The sequence below is a fragment of the Rhinatrema bivittatum genome, unplaced genomic scaffold (genome assembly GCF_901001135.1).
Source record: "Rhinatrema bivittatum unplaced genomic scaffold, aRhiBiv1.1, whole genome shotgun sequence".
In the NCBI taxonomy this organism is placed as follows: Eukaryota; Metazoa; Chordata; class Amphibia; order Gymnophiona; family Rhinatrematidae; genus Rhinatrema; species Rhinatrema bivittatum.
The window spans coordinates 187,343-213,349 of NW_021820521.1; the positions used below are offsets into that span (position 1 = coordinate 187,343).

General features: G+C 45.8%; 1 protein-coding gene across 4 annotated transcripts in view; it reads left to right on the plus strand.

Annotated features, from left to right (window-relative positions):
- Nucleotides 1-26,007, plus strand: part of LOC115081697 (adenylosuccinate synthetase isozyme 2) — a 206,720-nt gene that overhangs the window by 119,958 nt on the left and 60,755 nt on the right. For all 4 annotated transcript variants that reach the window (XM_029586115.1, XM_029586116.1, XM_029586114.1 and 1 more), the window contains one exon: nucleotides 7,794-7,844. In XM_029586115.1, coding sequence (XP_029441975.1) covers nucleotides 7,794-7,844 — 51 coding nt within the window. The remainder of the gene's footprint in view (nucleotides 1-7,793; nucleotides 7,845-26,007) is intronic.

The window sequence follows — 26,007 nt, forward strand, 5'->3', positions numbered from 1 at the left end:
TTTTCAACTAAGGCTGAACAGCTAATCTAGGCGGACAAAATTTGGCCTCAGCCCTGACTGAAAATGGTCACCTGACTTTAGCCTTGTGTCCCACCAATAGAGATGCCCTCTCTCCTTCCCTCTGCTTTGAAATTGTAAAGCAGGGGAGAGGGGCACAGCCATCCCTACTGGAATTATCCCTCCCTTTTGACACTTTAACAATATAAAGTTGTTGGTGTGTGGGGGGGGGGGGGGGTGTCAGTAGCTGCCTCCCGCAGACAATCCCTCTGTCTAAACATCATGGTGGGATGGTGGGAGAAGGTAAGGCTCTAGCCTCCTCCCAGCTCGGCTTAATGGGAGCTCCTTGCAGTATGTAGAGGGAGTCAGGAGGGAAGGATTGGGGGTGAGAAAACGGTTACTCCCTGCTCTGCCTTTACATCCCTCCATGTGGGAGAGGGATTGGGAAGGAGGGGAGCTGCCAGGCCCAAAGCAGAATGGAGGAGAGCTGCCAGGGGCCCCAGCTTCGCATTTTTAAAATGGTGGGAGGGTGGGGAGATTCTGAGGTGCTAGCAGCCCCCTGGCTTCATTTTTTTTAAAACAATGAGAGGAAGAATGAATTGGGGCAGCCAGAGTTAGGGGTGCTCTGGCAGTGCCTAGGTTTGTCCATCTAAATTGGGCACTTCTAGCACTGAAAATGAGCGGTAGGTGCCAAACTTCCTTCCCCCAAACTTTCCTTGCCCTGACCTCACCTACATCTTAGGTGACCAAATTTTAGGGGCTGAAACCCAATCCCTTTTTAAAGGGGCCAATTTAGGTGTCTTAACTCTCAAAAGTAGGCACCTAAGTGCTCTGAAACTTGACCATTTATTCTTCATCTGGTAAGTCATTCTATAAAACTGGATTCAGTATGGCAGAGGTCAATGCTGTGCCTGACTTTCATGTCCTGCTGACTCCATTTGCTCCCCATGCTTGTACTCTTAATGCAGAGTGATTTGGTGAAGGAAGGTCTTCACCCACCTCTTCCAGTCCCCCAACTCTAGACCTTCTGGAACCAGCTGCATTTCTGTTTTGAGAAATTTTGATTTTAAAGGAGAAAGAGTCCTTTTCCTGCAGATAAGTAGGCTGAATTAGCCATGCGGTCTGGGAGCATCCCTTGCCAGCCCGGTGTGGGAACTTCTGAAAGAATGTTTAAAACTTCGTTCCTGTATGCCTGTGCGGTGCCTTCCCACATGACTGACTGTCTCTACTCAGTTTTTCATTTTCCCGCGCAGCAACAATCGTGGGTTCTTCTTTCGCCTATTTTTCTCTTTTTTCTCCTCTAGCTACTCACTTCGAGCCCCCAAACAGTACGTTCCAGTGCTCCCATGGCCTCGAAGACGCCTGGGTTCAAATTCTGCCAATGTGGAAAAATTATGTCTGTAACAGAGGACATAATTATTGTTACCTATGCTTAGGGCCCAACTACGATCAGGCATCCTGCCAGGACTGTAGCAGGATGTTGCCCAGGGCTCAATGGCAGCGCGTCGCAAAAATTCAAAGGCTCTGAGAATTGGAAGGGGTCCCGGCAGGCTCCTACTTCCCCCATTTAGTGTTCAACTCAGTCTTCCCCAGGCTGAGAGCCCAAGCGGCTGGACGGCAAAAAAAGCCATCTTCTCTGGAGCGCTTGATGGGTAAGGCTAAGGGAGCGAAGCCCCCAAAACCCAGACAGGCCGTACCACCATAGAGAACGTTGGTGAAGGCAAAAACGAGATTGTCTGCACCTCTAACAGAGGATAGTTGACACATTGTTGGAGCGTCTGACACGATGCAGGGACACAATCGAGGTGACCATACCGACGCAGAGCGTTGTTCCGTGCTCTCAGCACGAAGGTACAGAACTCGACGCATCCTGTGCCGGACCGTGCTTTGACACAGCCAAAGCTGACGCATGCATTGACGCATGTAAAGGCAAAAATGAAATCTTACAATATGACGTCGACGCACCTGACGCACAAGCACGTCGCATGATTCGGTGGAGAAGCCTTCCTGGAGTGAATGCGGAGGGGTCTGAAGTTTCTGATGTGGGTGCTCCACAGATCTCTGCGCAATCCTCTTTCTCTGCTTCTGAGAGGCTTCCAACTAAGCAGAAGAGGGTGTTAAAACAATACTCGCACTTAGACCGCTTCATTGAGCGGGCCACAGTAACTGATTCCCCCATTGTGGGTCAAATGCCTCCACAGGTTAAGAAAAGGAGGACATCTTCATCCACCTCCCAAGCCTTGCAGAATGCAGCTTCACAAACGATGACCTAGATAACCAGGGTTCTTTAGTCTTTCTTTGACACTCTAGTTTCCACTCAGCATCCAGAGCCACCCTCAAGCCCTTCAGCAACGGATTCACAATCCACAGCAGCCTCCTCGGTCTGGATAGCGTTGAGGAGGAGGAACCAGTGGATGAGTCACATTCACTGGCTTCTAGATCATGCTGTGAACCGGTTTACTCTTCACCACCCTCGCCAGAATCTTCTATGGGTATACCTTCGGATCCATCAGATGACCCCCCGGAGCCATCATCGCCCCAGAAGGATCTTTCCTATTCATGGTTCATAGAAAAGGGAGGTGCCATACTGAACCTGGAAACCAAGAAACTGCCGGAACTAGATCCAAGGTCCATGGACTATTAAAAATTTTCAGTGTCCCAATGGAGCCAACGGCTCTACCTTTCCACTCAGTCCTCAGTGGGCTTATGGATAAGACATGGGAGTCACTGTTTTCTATACCTGTTAACTCCAGGAAAACAGACTTGAAATTCAGGATGTGGAAATCAGCCCACTTTGGCCCAGCCCAATTGCCACACGCGTCAGTGGTGGTCAAATCTGCAATGAAACGAGCCAGGAAGACCCCGCTATATTCCAACACCCCTCCAGGCAAGGATGGCCACTATTTAGATGACTTTGGGAAGAAGGTATTTCAGGGGTCTATGTTCAATGCCAAGATAAAACACTACCAGTTTTGTATAACCCAATATTTGTACGAATTCCTCCCATTCCCTAAAGTCTGACTGCGACTAGGCAGAAAGATCACAGCGTCAAACTGTCGCTGATATGGAAGAAGTCCTATGGCATTTGCTTCGAACAATCTATGAAGGCTTTGATACATCTGCTTGAACTTTAGTGGCGGCTATTGCAGCCAGAAGGATGCCCTGGCTTAGGGCGAGTGCGATTCGAGAAGATGTCCATGGAAAAACTTGCTGACATCCCATGTCGGGGAGATAACTTGTTTGGAGATAAGCTCAGAGAAACTGTGTTCCAACTCAAAGAGCAAAGTGTGGCGCTGTCCTCCCTTATGTCACCCTCGGAGCATACATTTATTTATTTATTTATTTATTTAAAAACTCAACCCATCTCAGACTCTACAGTTCATCAGAGCAATCATAAACACATGCCTTTGCAAGGCTTTCCTCACCGAGGATATGATTCACACTTTTCGGAATCTTGCCTCAATGTCAAAACTCAGCCAACATCCCACAGCTCAACAGGTACTTATTCTATTGGGTCACATGGTGGCAGCAATGTATCTTCATATGCACCACATGCAGTGGAGTCTGAAATACCAAAGGTCATAATTCTTTCATCCCATGTTGACACTACTGATTCTGACCTGACCAATGTTGTTGGATGTAGATTTGTGGCTGGAGCCCGGTGTGCTACAGTCTGGTGCACCTTTCTGGCTCTCAATACATAGATAGTACTAACAACGGGTGCCTCCACAAAGGGGTAGGGCGCACACATCTCGCAGCTCAAGACTCAAGGTCTTTGGTCCCCCAGAGAGAGAACATTTCAAATTAACCTAGTGGAGCTGCAGGTCATACGATATGCCATTTGTGCTTTTTCACACCTCTTTCAACACAAAACCAGCCTGGTATACACGGGCAATCAAGTAGCCATGTTCTACATTCACAAGGAAGGAGGGTCAGATTCCAAGATACTGTGCAAGGAGGCGATGCTCATGTTGGAATGGGCACTAGCCCACTCCATACGACTACAGGTTACCTACATGCTAGGAATAAGAAACACAGAGGTTGACTGGCTAGCAGAATTTTTCACCTCCACGAATGGGAGCTTCATCAAAACGTAGCGACTTCTACACGGAGTGTCCTCCATGTTTAGAACAGAGATCTCTTTGCCACAGAGTGCAACACGAAACTTCCACGATTATGTTTTTTATATCCCAGCAGTCGCAGACTAGCTCAAGACGCTTTTCTGCTGGAGTGGACTGAGCACCTGTTGTATGCGTTCCCTCCAATCCCACTAATTGCTTGAGTAATCCAGAAATGCATTGCGGACAAGTCTGATCTCATACTCAGAGCACCAGCGTAGCCCAGGCAGCCCTGGTATGCCTACCTCATACACCTCTCCATTCAGCATCTGATCCCTCTTCTGAGCAGAGTAGACCTTTCGACACAGGAAGGAGGGTCACTACTGCACCCCATGCAGGATTCCCTTCATCTGACAGCATGGAGATTGAAAGGGAGGTACTGAGCTATCTTCCTACCCCGATAGAAATTCAGGACATTCTTATTTTTTCAAGAAGGCCACCCACAAGAAGAACTATGCAGCTAAGTGGCATAGATACCAGTGTACCACTTGACCCCTTTCGCTTCTCACTGGAACAACTTCTAAAGTACCTACACTTACTGTACATCTCTGGACTGGCGGAGTCATCCATCCAGATACACCTCAGCACCATATCATCTTACCACCCTACCATTCAGGGAGCTTCTATGTCCATGCACCCTCTCATATCCCATTTCATGAGAGGTGATCTGAGGCTTTGCCCTCCGATCTCACACCCAGCTGTTCCTTGGGACTTGAATGTCGTCCTGGAGAAGTTAATGCTCCTGTCTTTTGAGCTGATGCAAACTTCATCTTTAAAATTTCTCAGGTGGAAGGTTCTATTTTTGGTAGCAATAACATCAGCAAGACGAATGGGTGAATTGCAAACGCTAGTTCATTTCTCATCTTAACTACAATTCTTCCATGACAGGATCACTCTACAAACCCAGCCATCCTTTCTTCCAAAGGTACTGTTGGCTTTTCATCTCAGTCAGACCATAATGTTACAGACTTTCTTTCCTAAGCCACATGCATCTAGCCGAGAAGCCCTGGAACACAGGTTGGATTGCAAAACAGCTTTAGCCTACTATAAGCATTCATAACTTTTTCTCTCCTTCAACCCGAATGCCCCGGAACTGCCGATCACCAAACAAACACTAGCAAACTGATTGACTCAGTGTATCCACTTCTACTGTTCTACCAAGCCAGAGTGCTTAACTTCAAACATTAAAGCACATCAGTTGAGAGCGATCAATTGCACGCTTTTGGCAAGTGCCAATTCAGGACATATGCAAAGCTGCTATATGGTTGTCGCAAATGCATGTTCATGGCCCTATTAGGTATTCCCCGCGCGATTCAGTAAGTAAAATGTGCAGCCAAGCCGCACATTTTACTTTCAGAAATTAGCGCCTACCCAAAGGTAGGCGTTAATTTCTGCTGGCATGGGAAAGTGCACAGAAAAGCAGTAAAAACTGCTTTTCTGTGCACCCTCTGACTTAATATCATGGCGATATTAAGTTGGAGGTCCTGAAAGCTAAAAAAAGGTAAGTAAATAAATAAATAAATAAGTAAATAAATAAATAATTGAATTCGGCCAGCGGCTCGAAAACCGGACACTCAATTTTGGCGGCGTCTGGTTTCCGAGCCCGTGGCTGTCAGCGGGCTCGAGAACCGATGCCGGCAAAATTGAGTGTCGGCTGTCAAACCCGCTGACAGCTGCCGCTCCTGTCAAAAAGGAGGCACTAGGGACGCGCTAGTGTCCCTAGCGCCTCCTTTTGCCCGTTTCTACCGCTGGGCCTAATTTAAATACAGAATCGCGCGCACAGGCGAGTGGAAGCCCAATTTTCCAGTCTCCCGCGGCCTGTAAGTTTGTACCTGAGGCAATGGAGGGTAAAATGACTTGCCCAAGGTCAAAAGGAGCAACAGCAGGACTCAAACCCTAGTCTCCTGGTTCATAGCCCAATGCTCTAACCACTAGGCTACTCCTCTACTTTAACTTGTCCATGTTAAATTTCATCTGCCATTTGGAAGCCCAATCTTCCAGTCTCGCAAGGTCCTCCTGCAATTCATCACAATCTGCTTGAGATTTAACTACTCTGTATAATTTTCTGTCATCCACAAATGTGATCACCTCACTCATCTTACCCCTTTCCAGATCATTTATAAATATACTAGCCGTTAAGCCCATAACAATGGGCTACATTTAAAAAATTTTTATCGGTCCATTTCCTTCCCACTCCCTCCCCCTCATTCTCCCTCCCTCCCTCTAGTCTCCCTCCCCCCTCCCCTCACCTCACTCTCTCCTCCCTCTCAACCTCCCCCCTCTATTCTCCCTCCCTCTCACCTTCCCCCTCTATTCTCCCTCCCTCTCACCTTCCCCCCTCAATCTCTCCTCCCTCTCCTTCCCCCCTCACTCTCCCTCCCCCCTCACCCTCTCCTCACTCTCTCCTCCCTCCCCCCTCCCCTCAGCTCACTTTCTCCTGCCTCCCCCCTCCCCCTCTCCTCCCCTCAGCTCACTCTCTCCTCCCTCCCCTCAGCTCACTCTCTCCTCCCTCCCCCTCTCTCATTCCCCTCTCCTTTCAGCTCATCCACAACCGGCAGACGGGAGCTGTCCCTCCCTCCCTCGTGCGCGCGCTGCTGCCGCCGCCGCTACTGCTCCTCCCGTTCCTGCTTGTCGTCGCCGCCGCCGCCGCTCCTGCTCCTAGCGACCCAGCGCCATTTTTTTTTTCGGGCACTCTGGCCGACGTGCTCGCCCGCACATGCGCGGTAGAGCTGCTCTCTACTGCGCATTTGCGGCACATCGGTCAGGGTTCCCTTATCTAGTAGATTAAAAAGCACTGGTCCAAGTTCAGATCCCTGAGGCACTCCACTGTTTTACCTTTTTCCACTGTGAAAACTGACCATTTAATCCTACTCTTTGTTTCCTGTCTTTTAACCAACTTGCAATCCACAAAAGGACATCGCCTCCTATCCCATGACTTTTTAGTTCTCTTTATTGAACGCCTGGCCTGCTTGCTTTCCCTTTGAAAATAGCTGCAGAGCCCATAGGCAACTTACAGACTTTGCACCAAAACACACAGTTATGAAAATTGCTCCCAAGTCTGAGAACCCAATGAATGACCATAACTTGGTTATGCTGAAAAATCACACCTGTTTGCAACCTTCAAGGTCTAGCCTTGGGCATTGTTACCACAAACGGTCCCTGTTGTTCTGCTGAAACAGAGAATGTGTACCTGGGCCTCTGTCCCCCCTGAGAGCTGTCACTGCCACCATCTGTGGAAGACTGTGTGCACCAAGGTCAGGTCCAGCCTGGGGCAGGGGTGGGGGATCTGACAGGCATTCAGGCGGGGCATGGACCAGGCCGCATAGCGCAGCCCAGGCACAGAAAGAGAAGCGCATGTTTCTGGAGCTGTTTTGTCCTCTGTCTTGATGTACGCTGCTTCGGGAGACCCGCCTCCCTGCTCCAGGCCATCAGGGGCAGGGCAGGAGAAGCTTCTCTTCCCTTTTTCATTATGGCCACCCCTTCCTCTCCCCAAGAAGGTACGGAGTGAGAAATTCACCACCTCCTCCTCCTCAGATCTGCACCTGCTCCCAACCTGTGCATTTTTATATATTTCCATATTTAATAGTTTGTTAGCCAATGAGATTACGTCATTTATTCTCGTTCTAACTGAAACAACAAAAAAAAAGACTTCTCTTGTGTGTTTTGTGTTTTTTTGAGGGCTGGGAGGCTGGGAGAACAGACTCATCATTTCTGACCGAGCTCATATAGGTAAGATTTCACACTGTGCTCTCTTGTACAGTGTTTTTTCCCATTTTTGCCACTGTTACTCTCCACTCTGTGACTCATGTCTGAGGTCAGTTATGCTTGACTGCAAGCAGAAAAACACTTGTAGAACGTGTATTGTAATGCAGTTGGCAAGAAACTTAACCTGTCAGTTTTGCTTTGCTTTTATTTTTTTGTGGGGCTCGGGGGGAGGCAGGAAGAGGAAGAGCATTGAGGGTACTGTATGTGAGGTTAATGATTAAAATAGTTCTTTTGAAATGTATTCTCTCTTCCCAAACCCCCTTTCCTTAGCTTTTTTTTTTTTTTCCTACTGCTATGTCACTCTTTTGCAGTAAATTTATTTCAGCTAATTTTTGACACTTTGTGCTTCGGGAGCTGTACCCTGGTGTGTGGGTGTGTGTGTGTGTGGGGGGGGTGTGTGTAATTTTTTGGAACTGTTTGCGGAAATGACACCAGTTTTAAATGTGACCTTGTACACACAAGTGTGCTTTAAAAATCACCCCAGGGAAGCCGTGATTTCTCTGAGGAGATGGCCTTTTTCGAAAACTGCCCTCCCAGTGTGGCGGGTAGAGTTGTGTGCCTCAGTTTACCCGCGGCGAGCATCGGTGCCTGGGGGCGGGGGTTTGCACTCGCTCACGTACTTTTGACTTAGGCGCACAGGTCAGCAGGTGTAAGTCTGTGCAGGTAGTTTTTCTGGGGCAACTTTCAAAGGGAACGTGTGCCCGTACTTTTAACTTTTGAAAGCTACCATAAGCTCTGTAGGTAACTGCACCGTTGGGATCAGTTACAAAACGACTCCCTAAAAGACTGAATAAAATGTGGCTGGGTTTTTTGTTGTTGTTGTTTTCTTTTGTTGTTGTTTACAGCTCCGTTTCAATTTAATCTCCTCCGCTGCCTCCTAATTAAAACAAACCATCTCGAAACAGTCCTACTAATGATAATGGATTCTGAAACTGGAGCTGGGAATTGAGGAAATCATGACGCATGGCATTTAATTATCACAAAAAAAAAAAATCCATCAGGTCGTGTCGTGCTTCAGAGAGGGAATTTGGGGTTTTGCCACCCCTAGGCACTGTTGCTGCTGTTAAAAACCCTCCCCATGCCCCGTAAGGAGCAGGAGGTCTAAGGCACAGCCCAACAGTTTGTTGCAGCAGCTCAGAGATGGATTCTGTGGCAAAACCGAAAACTTGTGCAGACATTTCCATCTTTTAGAGTGTCATGACATGTAAGTAATTTTCCAACCTTGCCTGTGCCTGTATAATTTAATTTGTTTATTATTATTGGGTGAGGAAAAAGGGATCTTAAGTATCCAGTACAGGCAGGAGATCTCCAGGAAGAGGAGTGGGTAAAGAGGACCAGAGATGGGGAAGGGAGGGAGACTAGGAAAGGAGTGAGGGGAAGGTAAAAGGACTGGGGGGATAGGAGGGAGGGGGATGGGAGGAAAACAAAAGGAACTGGGAGGGATGAGAGAAGGGTAAGATCAAGAAAGGAGGTAAGATTAGGAATCTGGGATGGAGGAAGGAGAGTGAGGAAGGGAGGCTCTGGAATTGAGAAAGGTGAGGAGGGTGTAGGATATGTTTGGGGTGGAAATGGGTTCCAGGAAAAGAGATGCCAGGATCTGGGGGACAGAATTTGAGACCAAGGGAGAGAGAAAATGAATTTTGGATGGGGAGGGGAAGAGAGGAGGCAGGTGCTCCTGCTCGTCCTCTGGACCTTCTTCTCCTTGCATCCCCCTCTCTGACCTTTCACTCAGCAATTGTGCGTGTGTGTGTGTGTTCCTTTCTTTCACACTACTCTCTTCTCCCCCCCCACCCCAGCCTCTCTCATCACCTCAGGGATCACCACTCAGTCCCTCCTCACCTCCCCGAAATGATCTCCCTTTGCTTTCTGTGGCGCAGGCCGACACCCTCTGTTCCTCTTCCCAGCCTGGGGAGAGGGAGGGACTGGATCAGGAAGCTTGAGACTGTTCTCTGCTGACTTGAAATTCAGCTTAGCTGGAAGGCAGCAGATTTTTTCCACCATAGATACAGGCCCAGTTTGCCTATCGACAAATTATTTCTGTCTGTGCAGAAATAAGCGTACAATTAGATTTTTAATTTTTTTTTCCTGTATCGTTCTTATCAAAAGTAGTGTTTTAGGGCTGGCTTGGACTGCCATGTGGAGAGACTTGTGCTCTATTTCCAGCTCAGGTCTTTCATTCCTCAGGTTGGCCAGGGGTGGAATGCTATAAAGGCAACATTCGTAGCCCTCCAGGGGGGGGGGGGGGGGCACGGCGGCGGCAGGTTTAGGAGGGAGGGACTCACAGGCGTCATACAATGAAGATGGCTGGATTTCAGGCCCATGACGGCAGGTTCTGGAAAAAGCCCCATGCGTTGCTCCACTGTCACTGCGGTGACGGGAGTGAGTGAGTGGGAAGCAAGATATGCAATACTGGAAAAAAAATCCCTGGGTAGTTGTGAATAAAGGGTCAGGGCAGTCCTAGCCCAGCTCAGTAGAGGTTGGTTCTAATTGAGCCAGAAGCCCAGAAGAGTGAGAGAAGATGGCTGAGCCATTAAAAAAAAATAAAAAATGGAGTCTTATTGGCAACAAATGTTAACCTTAGGCACCTCTTTAGTCCCTGTCGTCACCTGATGTTAATCCAAGCAAGTGAACACGAGTCAGTGAAGGTTATACTTAGAAGTTAAACATTGTTCTGTTCGATTCTCATGTATCTGATTGACTGGAGCGCACAGGGCATTAATCTCCTAGAGGCGTCTTGTGCCACTTGCTTGGCTGCTTGCAAAGCTTCAGTCTGCAGCTTTAAAACAAATATATCCTGGGAAAATAAACTCTAGATGCAGAAAAATGGATACAGTTCGGCCTATAAGAGAAATAATGCTCTTTGAATGGGACTTTGAGAGTAATTTTTAACACTGTGCATAAGCCAGCACATACAGGAATAAGTACATGCACATAAAATGATGCCTTTATTTTACAAACTGTGTGGTAGGAGTTGACATACCAAGTGTCTCTGCCCCGAAATTACACATGAATGTTTCAGGACATATACAGTTTTTAGATGCAGGAAGCCATTATATGTTCTACCCTTATTTTATAAAAGTACACGCATATATTTTACGTGCAAAATAATTGTAGCATGTGCGCATATTTATTGCAGTTTATGCTGAGGCAGATATTTTATAAAGAATGCATGTACTCCACTTATGAAAATACTTTTGTACGTACCTTTTAATCACCAGTTCACCTAGGCCCTCCACCACTTAACCCAGACCTCCCATCCAAAAAACCGCAAACAAGACAAGTCTGATTTCATTGCCACAACACAATTAGGTGAAAAAAAAAAAAGTGTAAAAGTTTGGTAATGAGTGTGCATCTACCATTTGCAAAATACTAATTACCAAGCCTTACCCTGCTTTGCCACTAAACACCCCCTTCCTGGATAATAAATATTCTGTGCTTCTGGCATTAAAAGAAACAAAAATGTATTGTTTAGGGTTTACTTAATGATGGCACAGATTGCAGTGTTATTGAGGACAATATTCAAAGGCATTTAGGTGGTTAACTCATGTTACTTAGCGAAATAAGTAATGCATAATGCAGGGGCATTACGGGATGAGGACAGGTTGGCCAAGAAACATCCAGCCAACTCCGATATTAGGATTTAGCTGAATTAAGTCAATTGGCTAACTCTAAATGTGCCCTGGAGCAGATCTAAAGTTATCTGGAAACATGCTTCTGGATAACTTTAGACTTACCAGGTCATATTCAAAAGAATATAGCCGGTTAAGTGGCAATGGCATGTCAAAAGAAAAAAAGAGTGTGGCATGTGGGCCGGGCACTTAGAGGTCAGTATTCAAAGCTGGCCATTTAAGAAACTTAGCCGGATATAACTTATCTGGCAAAGTCACAATGTATATTCAGCGGCATGGTGAAGCCACTGTATGTACGCGTATGTGTGTACCCTTTGCCAGATAAGTCGACCCGGTTAAGCTTAGACCTGCTCTATGGGCCTTCTAAACTTAGAAGTACACTTATACACCTAACTCCGAACATTACTGGTTAGGAATATGTTATTTATATAAGTTATATGCCTAACTCATCCTGATCTGCCCAATACAGGCCCACTTTTACATTTTAGGAATATAAGGTACGTGCAGCTAAGCGGAGGCCGGTGAACATGGCCGCATATTCAGTGGCTGCTGCTTAGCTGCATGAGTCCCGCTTAACCGGCTAAATAGCGCTGAGTGCGCTTTGAACATTGACCCTTTATTTATTTATTTTTTAAACACTGACTTGGGGTCTTGGATTCGGGCTCCCAGGCCCATGTTCCACATTTTTACAAATTTTTTTCAAAGGCCATTACCACTTAACCAGAGAAGTCGAATAAGTACCGCTTTCAAGAATTTATCTAGCTTATCCGGATAAGTAGCACGCATCTGCTATGCTCGCATGATTTTTACATCCAACTTTAACAATATACGCATGGAGAATTCTCCCGCATGATTTACGAACACTTGTGCCTCTTAAGTCTGCTTTTCTTCGTGTAAGTTGGGAGGTTTTCTAACCTGCACATGGTAATGAAATTACCAGTTTTACCCATTAGTCTACCAGTTTGCCCAGTCTGTCTGCAGATCGTCAAGACCCTCCTGGCTCTTCAGCCTCAACTCCCCCCATTTCACCCAGGCCCTGCACCCAGTTAGTATTTCACTTTTAAAATGTGTACTGTCATTTAGTCCAGATAGAGAGCAGGAGTAAGTATACACGAGTAAGGTGCCAAATTTACATGCTTAAACTGCTTATAAAATAACTTGCAGATGTAAATGTTGGACCCCGTGCCGCAATGCCCCTGGCCTGCCTTTTTTACACAGGCAAATTTACTTGTGGACCCTTACCCCCATGTATTTTAAGGCTTGTAAAATAGCATGTGTGCTATTTTTTTTTTTTAGTCAGCCCTAGTAAATTTTCAAAAGAGCCCATTTAGGAGCCTAATTCCAAAACTTAGGAGCCTATATCCTTTGAAAATTGACCTTTTAAACCTAACCAGTGCTATTCAAAAGCTGGCCGGTTAGGTTTTAAAGTTATCTGGCTAAAGTTAGCTGGAAAACTTTATTTGGGAATGTTCAGGGGATTGTTTATCCCCCTGAATATCTCTGATAACTGATCCAGCTAACTTTAACCGGATAGGGTATCCTTTTTCTGGGTTTTTGAATGTTGACTTCACTGGACCCAGTATTCAAAGGTATCTGGTTATCTAACTTACAGGCCGATACAGAAAAACCCGCGGGAGAGCTGGCGAGCGCCGGCTCTCTCGACGTGCGCCCAGGCCACTCTCCTGGGCGCGCGATTCAGAAAGAAAAAAATGTGCGTCCCTAGCGCCTCCTTTTTGTCAGGAACAGCGGCTGTTAGCGGGTTTGACAGCCGACGCGCAATTTTACCGGCACGGGTTCGGAAAACGGATGCCGGCAAAATCGAGCATCCGTCTTCCAACCCGAGGGCCGCGGGCAGATTTAAAATTTGTTTTTTTTATTTAAAATTTTTTTTATTTTTGGGGCCTCCGACTTAATATCGCTATGATATTAAGTTGGAGGGTGTACAGAAAAGCAGTTTTTTTCTTCTTTTCTGTATACTTTCCCGGTGCCGGCCGAAATTAACGCCTACCTTTAGGCATTCATTTCTGAAAGTAAAATGTGCAGCTTGGCTGCACATTTTACTTTCTGTATTGCACAGGAATAACGAATAGGCCCATCAACATGCATTTGCATGTTGCAGGCGCTATTAGTTTCGGAGGGGTTGGCTGCACGTTTTCCACGCGCTATTACCCCTTACTGTATAAGGGGTAAAAATAGCGCATGGAAAAAGCGCTATTTCCACGCGCTATTACCCCTTACTGTATAAGGGGTAAAAATAGCGCGTGGAAAACGCACGTCCAACCGGGGGCTAACAGTGCACTTGGCCTGAACGCACTTTACTGCATCGGCCCGTTATCTGGTTAACTTAGAAGGGTCATTCAGCAGCACAGGTATGCTGCTGAATATAACCTGATAAGTTATATCTGGATAACTTTAGACCTGCTATTGACCAGATCTAATTTATTTGGTTAACTTAACCAGATATAGGCACTTATCTGATTAAGAAAACAGGATAAGTTGTCCCACCTCGAACTGCCCATTGCCACCAAGATATATGGCTATCCACTTATCCGGCTAAGTGACGGCCGCTGAACATAGCTGGATATTCGGCAGCTGCTTTGTTGGATAAATCCCAATTTATCCGGCTGAGTATCGGCCTTGCTGTTTTGGGGTTAAATGTTGATTGTATTTATTTTGGGGCTTTTTTTTTATTTCTATTTTTCCAAGAGCAAACGCTTTAATAAATATGAATGTATTTTACAAAATATGATATGCAAGAAACATTATCCGGCACCCTGAACTCGTGCGTGCCATCAGACTAACTTGGTGCAAGAACAGCTACAATTAACCCAATCTGCCAGACAGTCCAAGCCCCCCCCCCCTCCCACACACACACACACACAATATTTTGGCGGCTAATACAGGCCCCATATTTTATGATAGTTTTTGTATTTAAGTGCATAGGTGAGCTGATCAATCAGTGCTATTTCTTTGAACTGTTTGCGCCAGTGTGTTAGCAAAGCATCGACTTCTACATAGTAGCAGTAGTTATGAGGTCTGCATGAATCATTTGTATGCTCAGTTTTCGCTGTTCTTTTTTGAGAATGAGATCGCCAAGCTCCCCCAAAAGGTACAGCTTACATCTCCCCTGTAAGCTGGATCTGGATTCCCAAGATCTTGTCTAGTTCTACCTGCACCTCCTTCCACAATATCTGTGTGTGTAGGCAGGACCACCACATGTGTAAGTATATACCCACTTCACCACAATCCCGGCAGCATATGCTAGATGCACCTGGGGAGAAGCTAGTGTAGAACACTGGATACCTATATACCCTATGGAAGATTTTGTACATTAACTACACTCTACCTGCATATTGATATTTTGGAGGATCTGAACCATATGCTTTACCAGTCCATCTCATCAATGTCTAGTCCCAAGTGAGCATTCCATTTACCTATTATGGCCAGAGGAGCTAACCCCTGAGATTGTATAGTTTGATAAAATCTCATAACTAGCTTTTTATGAAAATCCATGTCCATTAGTATGCATTCAAATGGAGTCTACTGCCGCTGGACTTACTCCGCTCTTTGTAACTTTAAAAGGGCCTCTTTCAAGTTTGTGTGCACTAAATTGGATGTGGGGCTTAGGGCATAGTCCTCTTGGAGTTCAGCGAATGAGATCCACTCGTCTTTGTCCCATAAATGCCCCACATGTTGGAGTCCCAACTCCCACCATTCCCGAATCTTGCTATTGAAAGTGTGAATGTATAAAGATGGATTCTTGCAGAGTAATGAGACTGGCAATGTTGTTTCCTCTAATAACTGTATCTATGCACCTCCCTCCAAACTTGGAATGTGTGCACAATGACTGGATTTGACCTAGCCGGCTTCCATACCCCCTACTGTGGACTGAAAAAAAAAACAGTAAAGTAGCCAGGTCCACTTTTGACTGTCCCACTTTCAAGGGAGAGCCATGTGGCTGTTGGATCATGGTCTAGCCACACCTGAATATAGCATAACCTTGCTGCCCAGTAGTAGCCTTGGAGATGGAGCCCCCTCCCTCCCATCTCTTTTGAACGTTGCAGTGTAGCCTGTTTAATTCTAGGAGGTTTGCCCTTCCAGATAAATTTAGAGATCCAGCTGTTCAAAAGTGCGAAGAAATGTTTTGGGGGTGAACATGTTGCAATGTTGGAATACATAAACCAGTAACGGTAAAGTATTCATTTTGAGCACACTATCCTTCCTGCCTAGGGATAACAGCAGGTCTTGCCATTCTAAAAGGTTAGCCTGTATCCTACTGACCACCAGAGCATAAACGGTCTTATATATGTTCCCCCCCATTAATGCGGTACATATAAACCCAGGTATCGAAACCCATCCTTTGCGAGTTTGAAGTGAAGCATCGCTATCACTCCTGCCCCGATGGCTCAGAGGTTCAACAGAAAGACCTCCGAATTTTTGGCCATTTACCTTATACCCAAATGCCCTACCATACTCATCCAAGATCTCAAGTAACCTGGGTACAGTAGATTTAAGATCAGTTAAAAATAGGACATCTTCAGCATAGAGCAATATTTTGTGTGTTCTGCCTGCGGATTTTAAACCAGCTGAGAGTTCTGTCGTATTGAAATTGCCAAAACGTCAATATCTAGATTAAACAGCAAATGTGATAATGGGCATCCTTGCTGCATGCTTCTAGCTATCAGAAAGGCCTCAGGCAGGATGCCATTGGCTAGGACTCTGGCTTCAAGATGTGTGTACAGGGCCCTTATCCATTCTATAAATAGCAAAATGAATCCAAACCGCTACAAGATAGCAAAAAAAAAAAAAAAAAAAAAAAAGGCCATCGTAGGGGGTCAATCAAAAGCCTTCTTTGCATCTAGGGCCACTACGGCCCCAGTTCATGCCCCCCTTCCTGCCTAGGCCGTTACATTGAAAACCCGCCTGGTAATTACGGTGAAGTGGCTGCCCTTCACGAAACCAGTTTGGTTCGGGTGGATAACGTAGTTGTGGAACTTTAGCCAAGATTTTAATATCCACATTTAGCAGCAAAATAGGGCAATAGGACCCGGGGTCACGTGCATCCTTTCCCTTTTTGTGGCCTACTACAATGGTAGCATCTGTCATTCTATGTGGGCAACTGGGGTTTTCCCTTAAGCCCTGGAAGGCTTTGCAAAGAAAAGGGCCCACCCGCGTCAGAAAAATTTGATAAAAGTCTAGATGGTATCCATGCGGCCCAGCACATAGTTTTACTGTAGCCTGTATTTCCTCCATCGAAAGAGGCACCATCAACTTTCTGTTTTGCATTTCCGTCACTTGGGGAAGCTGGATGCTAGCCAAGTGTTCATTGAGTTCAATTAACGACGTCTCCCCCCCCCCCCCCCCCCACCTCCAGGTAAAGTTGTTAAAAAAAAAAAAAAAAAGCAGCAAATACTCTGTTAATGCTCCGCGCTTGATAATGTCAGTGCTCCCGAACTGGTGCATATTCCAGTTATCACATTGGCTGTCACCTTTTCCGCATCATCGGGCCATGAACGCTCCAGTCCTGTTGCTATGCTCCATAAATTTTTTTTGTTTTTAGAAATCTAAAGAATATTTTAGAGCTTTTAACATTGAGGACATTTTTCAAAGCCATTTGCCCAGGTAAACGGGCATTTCTAAAAATGGTCATCCTCGATTGGCTAAATGTGCTCTCGGGCTTTCTCAGCACACGTACTTTAAGCTGGACTGGTGGGAGGCATTCCCAGGGGCGGAGAGAGGGTGGGCTGGGGAAAAACCCACAAGTAGATTTGATTTCAAATCCGTGCATGTCCGCCATTTTATGCCTGCACAAACTGCAGGCACAAAGGCCGCAGATGCCTTCTGTCCTGTGGGCTTTCTGAAAATTGCTCCCTAAAGGAGCTGTATCAAAACAGAACTGTAAATGAAGCCTAGTAATGTTTTCAGCTTGTCAGCAATATTTGTCTGTAGGACAAGACATTTCTGAATATATTTTTTTAAAATACCTAAAAATTGTTACCAGATAATCCTGTTAATATTTGCTTGATAATTGTACCTCTATTTGAGACTGATTCTCAGAAAGAACTATCTCAGACTAGGCAGTTGTAGCAGCAGATGCAGTTATAAGTTGTTTGCTTTAGTTTTGTCTGTCATATCGTTCTTGGAGAAAACTACAATTTTAATTGGTTTTTTCGAAGGATGTGACTGCAGGGATGCAAGAAGGCTGTTCTAGTGTCTAGAGAATGTTGTGAGTAGAATTCCATGGAGGTCATCAGGAGGCGACCAGCAGGGACTGGATTAGCACGGGTTAGAATGGTCTCGTTTAGAGTTCTGATGCATACAATTGTATCTGTGTTGCTTCCTGATTTACCTCCCTTTTTTTGTGAAGAGTGAGAAGAAACACTGTCAGTCTGCCCTCTGTGTTTGCATGTGTGCATTCTTTTGTGGATGCCAGGGTGGATTAAAATCCCTGGTATTTCAAGTATGGCTGTACTGTAAACGGGTTAGACACAAGATGCCAGTGCACTTCTCTGGTATCTTCTGTGATGCAGGCCTCCTACTCGGCGAGATGTGATCCGGATGGCTGCTCTCCCCCACATTCTCCTGAATTCCCCACTGGCTAGTTGGTTCTGTTCAATGCAGCATATACTTGTACGTTTGTTTATGCCACCCCAGCAGGGATTTAATGGAGAATGAGGTCTCAGAGTTGAGGAAAACTGGGCTAACCCAGACTGCTTTTTGGGCTACTAGTAGGTCTTGCACAGTCTAGTGCGGTTAGGGAAATAATTAGGGGAATATCCATTCATGGACAGCCCTCCCACTGGCAGAGCTGTAATGGATACCCTTGGTCCTTAGGTTTATAGCAGAGCTCTGCAATAGGTTCTGGGGGCAGTATTATTTGGAAGTCAGAGAAAGAGGTTGCAGTTTCCTGAATTGGATTTTGGGCCTACCTGGAGCCTCAGAAACCCTCTGAGACCAAGATAAGCCAAAGGGGCTCTGCTGCTGTATTCTCCCCACGAGGTGCAGAGTGGCTGCTCTGGGACTAATTTTTAGGATTTCAAACCTTTATTTAGAGGAGCCATGCTGAAGGCCTGGGCCTTTCCGAAGCCTGGGGAATGGGGAACCCTGGGCTGAAGACGCCCAGTGTTTAGGGAAGATCTGCCCAACAAAGTCTGTGACCTGTTGCAGTGGATTCCTGCTGTTATTTAAGTTGGGGAAGAAGGTTTGTTTTCCAGCATTTGGGAGGAAGTGGGTTTTTTCCTGCCCCTCTTCCCACCCATTTAAGGGGGCTGGCAAGAACTGTTGGGGATCCCTGGTGGTAGGAATCCTTGTGGGCTGCAGAAGATTAATCTACTAATACTGAGTAAAAGGCCTACAATCAAGGGAGGACACCCATCTGGAATCACAAAGAGCCCTGAAGGATAGAAACTCTAACTCTGTGCCAAGATAAATTTTTATGCCATCGGGAGGGGTTTCCCGACCATCCAAGGGGGGTCTGGCCCAGAGGGCCCACTGAACAATCGAATCCAGAAGTGTGGATGGATTCCTGGCTTAATAAAGACTAATGCACAGATAGAGGAGAAAAGGTCTGTAATTTAAGAGAGAGACTGTGGTGTGTGATTTTACCATATTTAATTGTGCCATTCAACAAAACTGTGTCAGTATAGCTTTACTTTAGACACTGCCTATGTGGTTCGAGTGTGGTTTGTTTGGCGCACAGCTCACAGCAGAATGAGGGAGCTCCATCACAGCTCATAGTCGCCCTGTCCTGGGCCTGGAGAGGACTCCTTTCCACTCCTAGTCTGAAGGACCTACATCTTAGGATGGGTTGAAGTAAAAGCTAGCCAGGGTCCCTGCCCCAAAGAACTTACAAATAACTTTGTCCCCCTCCATACTCGACTTGAACCTTAAGGAAGGGTTTCACTGGAATTTGGCGTTTCTGAAGAGAATGATGTTCCTTGATGTGCAGTGCTGCTAATAGGGGAATGATAGGAAAGCAAAGTGTTAATGTGCAAGAGACCGTATTTTTTCCTTTTATGTTCACATTTCTCTAAATCCTGTTTAACATTTTGTTTTTTTCTAAGCATAAGTATTTTTTGCTCTTATAGGGACGATTTTCAAAATATTTGCACTGCTTTCAGGGCCTTGCATCTATGGGTCTGCAAGCAAATTTTGAAAATTTGGGGGCCAACCGTCACTGTGGGTACTTGTGTACCTGCAGACTATTCACCAAGGGGGGTAATTTTCAAAAGGATTTATGTGTGTAAATGTAGCATACTATTGTAGCAATTTTCAAAGGCCATTTAACCTCATAAAGGGCTCTTACGCAGGTAAATCCTATAGACAATTCAATGGAATATATTGTTGCAATTTTCAAAAGCCCACTTAAGAAAGTAAAGTGCATTTACATGTGTTAAACCCAGTTTTAAGCATGTAAATGCTTTTGAAAATCAGGCCCCAAGAAGATAACTTTGAATCAACTCCACGTAGCCCAATATATGCACATGTATGACCGCGCAAAGATCTACAGTAATTTATCAGGTACATGCAGGTTATAAAATACATGTATGGCTACGCACAAATATCTACAATGTATTGAAAGCATGTACTTTTCCTCCCTATTTTATAAACATATTTTACATGCAAAAAAAAATAACTTGCTTGCGTAAAACCTTGATTTATATGCAGAAGAAGGCATATTTTAAAGCATACAGTAATTAACAACATAAGATTTGCCATACTAGATTAGACCAATGATCCAAGTCCAGTATCCTGTCCGGTATCCTGTTTCCAACCGTGGCCAATCCAGGTCACACATATCTGGCAGGATCCCAAAAGGTTGATTTATTTATTTATTTATTTATTTAATTTTATATACCGGCAACCGTTTGCACATCGTGCCGGTTTACAAGTAACTTACAACAAAAGATATATAGGCGTAGCCTTTACAGAGAACGGTGTATAACATAAACGCAGTAACAGAATAAATAACTAAATAACTAAAGGGAGGGATGGAGGGGGGTAGTCGAGACAAATGGGGGGGCAGGGGGGGTGCAAACAGACATAGGGGGATAAGATATGAATTGGGATTCGAGGGAGAAATATGTACACTTGTTATATACAAAATTGTATGAATCATTAGAAGGGGAGGGTATTGGGTGTAGGACCTGAACGGGGGATGTTGGAGAGAGATGAGGGTTGGGCTAGCATGTTAGTTGGTGGAGCTGATGAGGAAAGGGGGTATGCTTGGAGGAAAAGCCAGGTTTTGAGTTTCTTTTTGAAAGTAGGTGTGGAGGTTTCGGTACGTAGGTCAAGAGGCATAGAGTTCCAGAGGGAGGGGCCTGCAAGGGAAAGGGCTCTATTGGTGGTGGAGATGAGTCTAGTGGATTTTATGGAGGGAGGGATAAGGGTTCCACGGAGGGAAGCACGGGTGGGTCTTGTGGAGGTACGGGGGAGGGATTGGTTGATAGATTCTATGTTGCTTATACCAGGGATAAGTAGCGGCTTTCCCCAACTCCACCAAGTCACCAGTTTGCCAACACTTCTGTTAGTAAATCCTGTCCATCTCCAGTTCGAGACCCTTCTAGTTCTTCACTCTGAGCTCCCCACTTCCCCACTTCAGACCTCCCACCCAACAATAGCAGACAACAGATGAGTCTGATATTTGCGCAAGATAATTAGGTATAAAATTGTGCGAATAAGATGCCTAGTGCAACCTTTTTTTCTGTCAGGACACACCTGACAGATGGCTCTTACATGCGGGACACACTGAACACATGATAGTCACGGCGCTAAATGTAAACATTTACTCTGTATCTACAGGAACCGCCCTGACTCTCCCCAACAATGGGTGCAGAACAGAACTAAGACATTCCCCGTTCAATTTACCATACAAAACAGATATTTCTGGTGTCCTCTCAATAACAGCAACATAAACTCTCTCTCCTACCATAGCCTTCCTTATGAAAAAACAGCAATTTACCACCAATACATGTCCTATTGAGAAAACACAACAAATGCTGATACAAATGCCTACATGCTAGTAAAATACCTCACCTCGGTCACACACATAGAATCGACCGTCACTAAATCCAGAAAGATAATAAATATGGAGACAGAAACTGGAATGAAAACCCAAAAAAGCCACTCTGCATGCAGTGCGAACCTGAAGAAATGGAAACAGAAATATAGTACCTAACAGACTCCTAGGATCTGCAATAATGCACACAAGCTAATGTGCAAAAAGTTACACCTGCATTATGGAACTCATTCAAACAGTAACAGCCCTACCCAGGGCCGGTGCAAGGGTATTGGGTGCCTTAGGCGACCCTTGCGCTGCTGCCCCCCCCACCTGTTTCGGCCCTAAGAAGCACACAGGCTTTATTTCTCTTTGCTGTGAGTGGGATAGGCCCCGTTTGCGGCACCACATGGCTGCTCTTCGGCGCCCCCTACGTACTCTGTGCCCTAGGTGACCACCGAAGTTCGCCTAATGGACGCGCTGGCCCTGACCCTACCTATGTAAAGGCAACACTACAAATGTTTAACCAGGCCTTAAACTCCAGTACATCTCCTATTAGTCAAGCTGCTATAGATCCCTACATAGAAAGTACAAGCTTGCAGAAAACCCTTAACTGGGCCGCACACGCAGAGCACAGACAGACACTCACCAAATACAGAATAAAGTGACCTTCAAGTTAATGTTTTTGTTTTTCCATTGTTGCACTGCATCAGACTGGCTTCTTGCTGTTTCCAGTTCAGTTTTTGTCTCCACATTTCTATTTATACATTTCTCAAGTAATATAAAATAATAATTCTAAAAGTAGAATAATAAATGTTTCAAAACAATTGATCCAAAGTAATAGATACTGATATACCACAATCAATCAGACATATTTATACCACCCTACATGCAGTGGAAGAGTAAATTTTTTTCTTCATTAATTTGACCTCATACATCGGCATCATAAAATGCAAGTTAGCATGTTGATGAGAATGCCAAGTTTTATAATCATAGGTCATGTAATGAAACTTTTTTTTATGCTTTAATACTGCAGTGCAAAAGTTCATTTATTTGACGGCTTTCATATATACTTCAATTTACTTAGCTTAATAGCTTGATAGCTTGAAGAAACGCCGTGCTGCCAAGGTGTACAAGGCTCATCTTATTTGCCCGACACGGAACCGTGTTTCGGCTTCGCCTTCATCAGGGGGCCGAATTTTAGCTGAAAAAGGAACAAAGAAATTCACCAAATATTCAAAAATTCAACAGTTCAATATAATGAAGGAAAACGATGTAGAACCAACAAATTTACTCTTCCACTGCATGTAGGGTGGTATAAATATGTCTGATTGATTGTGGTATATCAGTATCTATTACTTTGGATGTTTGGACGACTGAGACCACTTCCTCAATTTTTTTGAGAGTTCTATTGTGACGTCAAAACAATTGATAACAGAATAACATCCAATCATTAAAAATTTAACAAAATTATTAAAAATTCTGTAAACACCAATACAATATTTCAAACAGCAGACACATCAAATAATACCCAATAATTAAAATGGCAGTCAATCAAGAAAGATGAACTTAAAAAGGCACCTTTATTTATCCTCTCCAGCAACTCTCCTACTCCTTTCCCTTGCAGGCCAATAGCACAAACCAGAAGCAGCAAGGGCTGCTGAAGCTCTGTCCTCATGCTTCTCTTCCTTAGGGCCCATGACTAGTCTGTCTCACACACACGCTGACACACTCACACCACCCACCCTTTCTATCTCTCACACATCAGTTATCTTTCTCTTTCTCTCACATACCAACCAGTCACCTCCCTGACCACTCTTGCTGTCACACATGTTTTCTCTCTCTTACCTACACACACAGTCTCAATCAAACACATTTTCTCACACACTTGCCCCAATCTCGAGCTTGGTGCGGAATTGGAGATTCTAAATTGGATAATAGTCAACACTGATGCAAGCCTCTCTGGATGGAGGGCAGTGTGGCAAGATCGGTTGGCGCAGGGCCAGTGGTCAAAACAGGAGGCCTCACTCACCTCCACCCCCAGCACACATGGCAGCTGCAGCACAAGGCAGCTGGTATGCTGCTTATTAAAGCAGAGTCGTGACAGGCTGGGAACTTGAGCAGGAGTGACTGCCCCCGGCCCTGCAGCGGTAAGGAGGCAGCACTCAACTGTTTGCCTGTGCTACAATCACTGCGGTGCAGAGCGGTCAGCTGAGAATGTGGCCACGGGGGATTTCCTGCCGCGCTGCTGTTTAGGAAATCTGTCATTTAGTTGCCTTGGGACTGCAGCATTGGGCAGGCTCTAGCTGGGGATATCCGTGCTGAAACATCAGGGGGAGAGCACTGAGGATGAGAATTAAGATACATTGAAGATCCTCTGTGGAGAGAAGGAGCTTGCTCAGCTCCCAATCAGACTGGGGTCACGGCTCCCTGTGCCTTTCTGTAACCAGCCTGTAATGCTACTCCCTTTCCTTGCTTAACATTCCTCATCTCAAATATCCAGGTCTACTTAGAAATTTGTCCTTTCACTAAGTGGACAGTTATAGGCTGATAATTAGTAAAGCAATGGTCTGCCGACCGACTCACTACATCCAGCCAAGGAAGAGCGTCCGTGATCGTGATTAGATCACTGAAATAGGCAATGTGCCTTTAATGCCCCCCTTCCATGCAATCATCAGGAGCCAAGCACTGATCTTATCTGGGAGGCGGCTTGCCACTTCATTCATCAGCTACCTGGGGCAGGTAATTGATGGATTTCCCAAACAGCAGCGCGGCAGGAAACCTCTGGAGCCACATTCTCAGCACGCTGCTCTGCGCCGTAGTGATCGCAGCACAGGCAAACAGCTGAGTGCTGCCTTCTTACCACTGCGGGGCCAGGGAGGGGGGAGCCTTGTGACATGATTCTGGCATCGGCAGTAGCAGCATGCATGGCCGGTAAACATCACTTCCTCTTCCTGGACGCAGGGGCAGGAAGAAGAAAAGGCCCCGTTGCTGTTGCCGGCTTCCACAAACACTGCTGCCGTTCCCCTCAGGGCTTGAATGTGCTGATGGCAAGGGCAGGAACGGCAGCAGTGTTCGTTGAAGAGTTCTGTGCGTCTCGCTGGGGTGAGGAAGAGGGAGGGAAGAGCAGCGGGCGACCAGGAAGTGCATGACTCACCTGCCGCTGCTTGGCGACACACTGATGTGTCGCGACACCCCGGTTGAGAACCGCAGGCCTAATGTATTCCTGTAAATCTCTTACAAACAGCTCGATCCAGTAAAGTCCGTGGGAGAGCGGACTAACGCCCGCTCTCCCGGCGCGCGCACCGGCCCCTCGCCGGTGCGCGCGATCCAGTATTTAAATTAGGCGACGCGGTGCAAACGAGGAAAAAGAGGCGCTAGGGACACTAGCGCGTCCCTAGCGCCTCCTTTTGGCCTGGAGCGGCGGCTGTCAGCGGGTTTGACAGCCGACGCTCAATTTTGCCGGCGTCGGTTCTCGAGCCCGCTGACAGCCACGGGCTCGGAAACCGGACGCCGGCAAAATTGAGCGTCCGGTTTTCGGCCCGACAGCCGCGGGCCGAATTCAAAATTTTTTTATTTTTTTTTTTACTTTTGGGGACCTCCAACTTAATATCGCTATGATATTAAGTCGGAGGGTGCACAGAAAAGCAGTTTTTACTGCTTTTCTGTGCACTTCCCTGGCGCCGGAAGAAATTAGCGCCGACCTTTGGGCGGCGCTAATTTCTTAGAGTAAAATGTGCGGCTTGGCTGCACATTTTACTTACTGGATCGCTCAGGAATACCTAATAGGGCCATCAACATGCATTTGCATGTTGAGGGCGCTATTAGGTGCCGCGGGTGGGCCGCGTGTTTTCCTCCCCTTACTGAATAAGGGGTAAGGGAAAACACGCGTCCAGAGCAGGGTGACAGTGCGCTCCGACGGAGCACACTTTACTGGATCGAGCTGAAAATAAATAGCAACTTGGGCGTTTACGTGTAAACCACGTACCAAACACTCCCACTTTGTTCATGCATATATTTGCTTGCAGAGGTGGATATAGGCGCGTATGTGATCTGTTTGAAAAATAAGACTTATGCACAAATGCGTCATATACATACGTTTTTGCCTTTTTCACGTAACTGGTTTGAAAGTTCACCCCCTATTGTATAGTCAACGCCAAAGTACATGTGAGGATTTAAAAATGAGCTCCCCATGCATTGCTTGCTGACTTCGTCCTCTCCCCTGATCTTTTATGGTGTAGGTAAAATAGCGCAGATACTTTTACTGCAGAGGCGGAGGGCTATTTTCAGTGATTTATTTTTCCTTCTATAATCTTATTTTTGCATTGCACTGAATGGACTAGGGTTGTATATGTCTTTTCAAGCATCATTAAACAAGGCAGTGTGGTGACTGAAGTGTAGGCAAACGTTTTTTGGTTGCTTCTTCTTACATTGATCGCACATCACAGTCATGCGATTGGACGCGCGTTTTGGACGTGCTAGCTTTACCCCTTATTCAGTA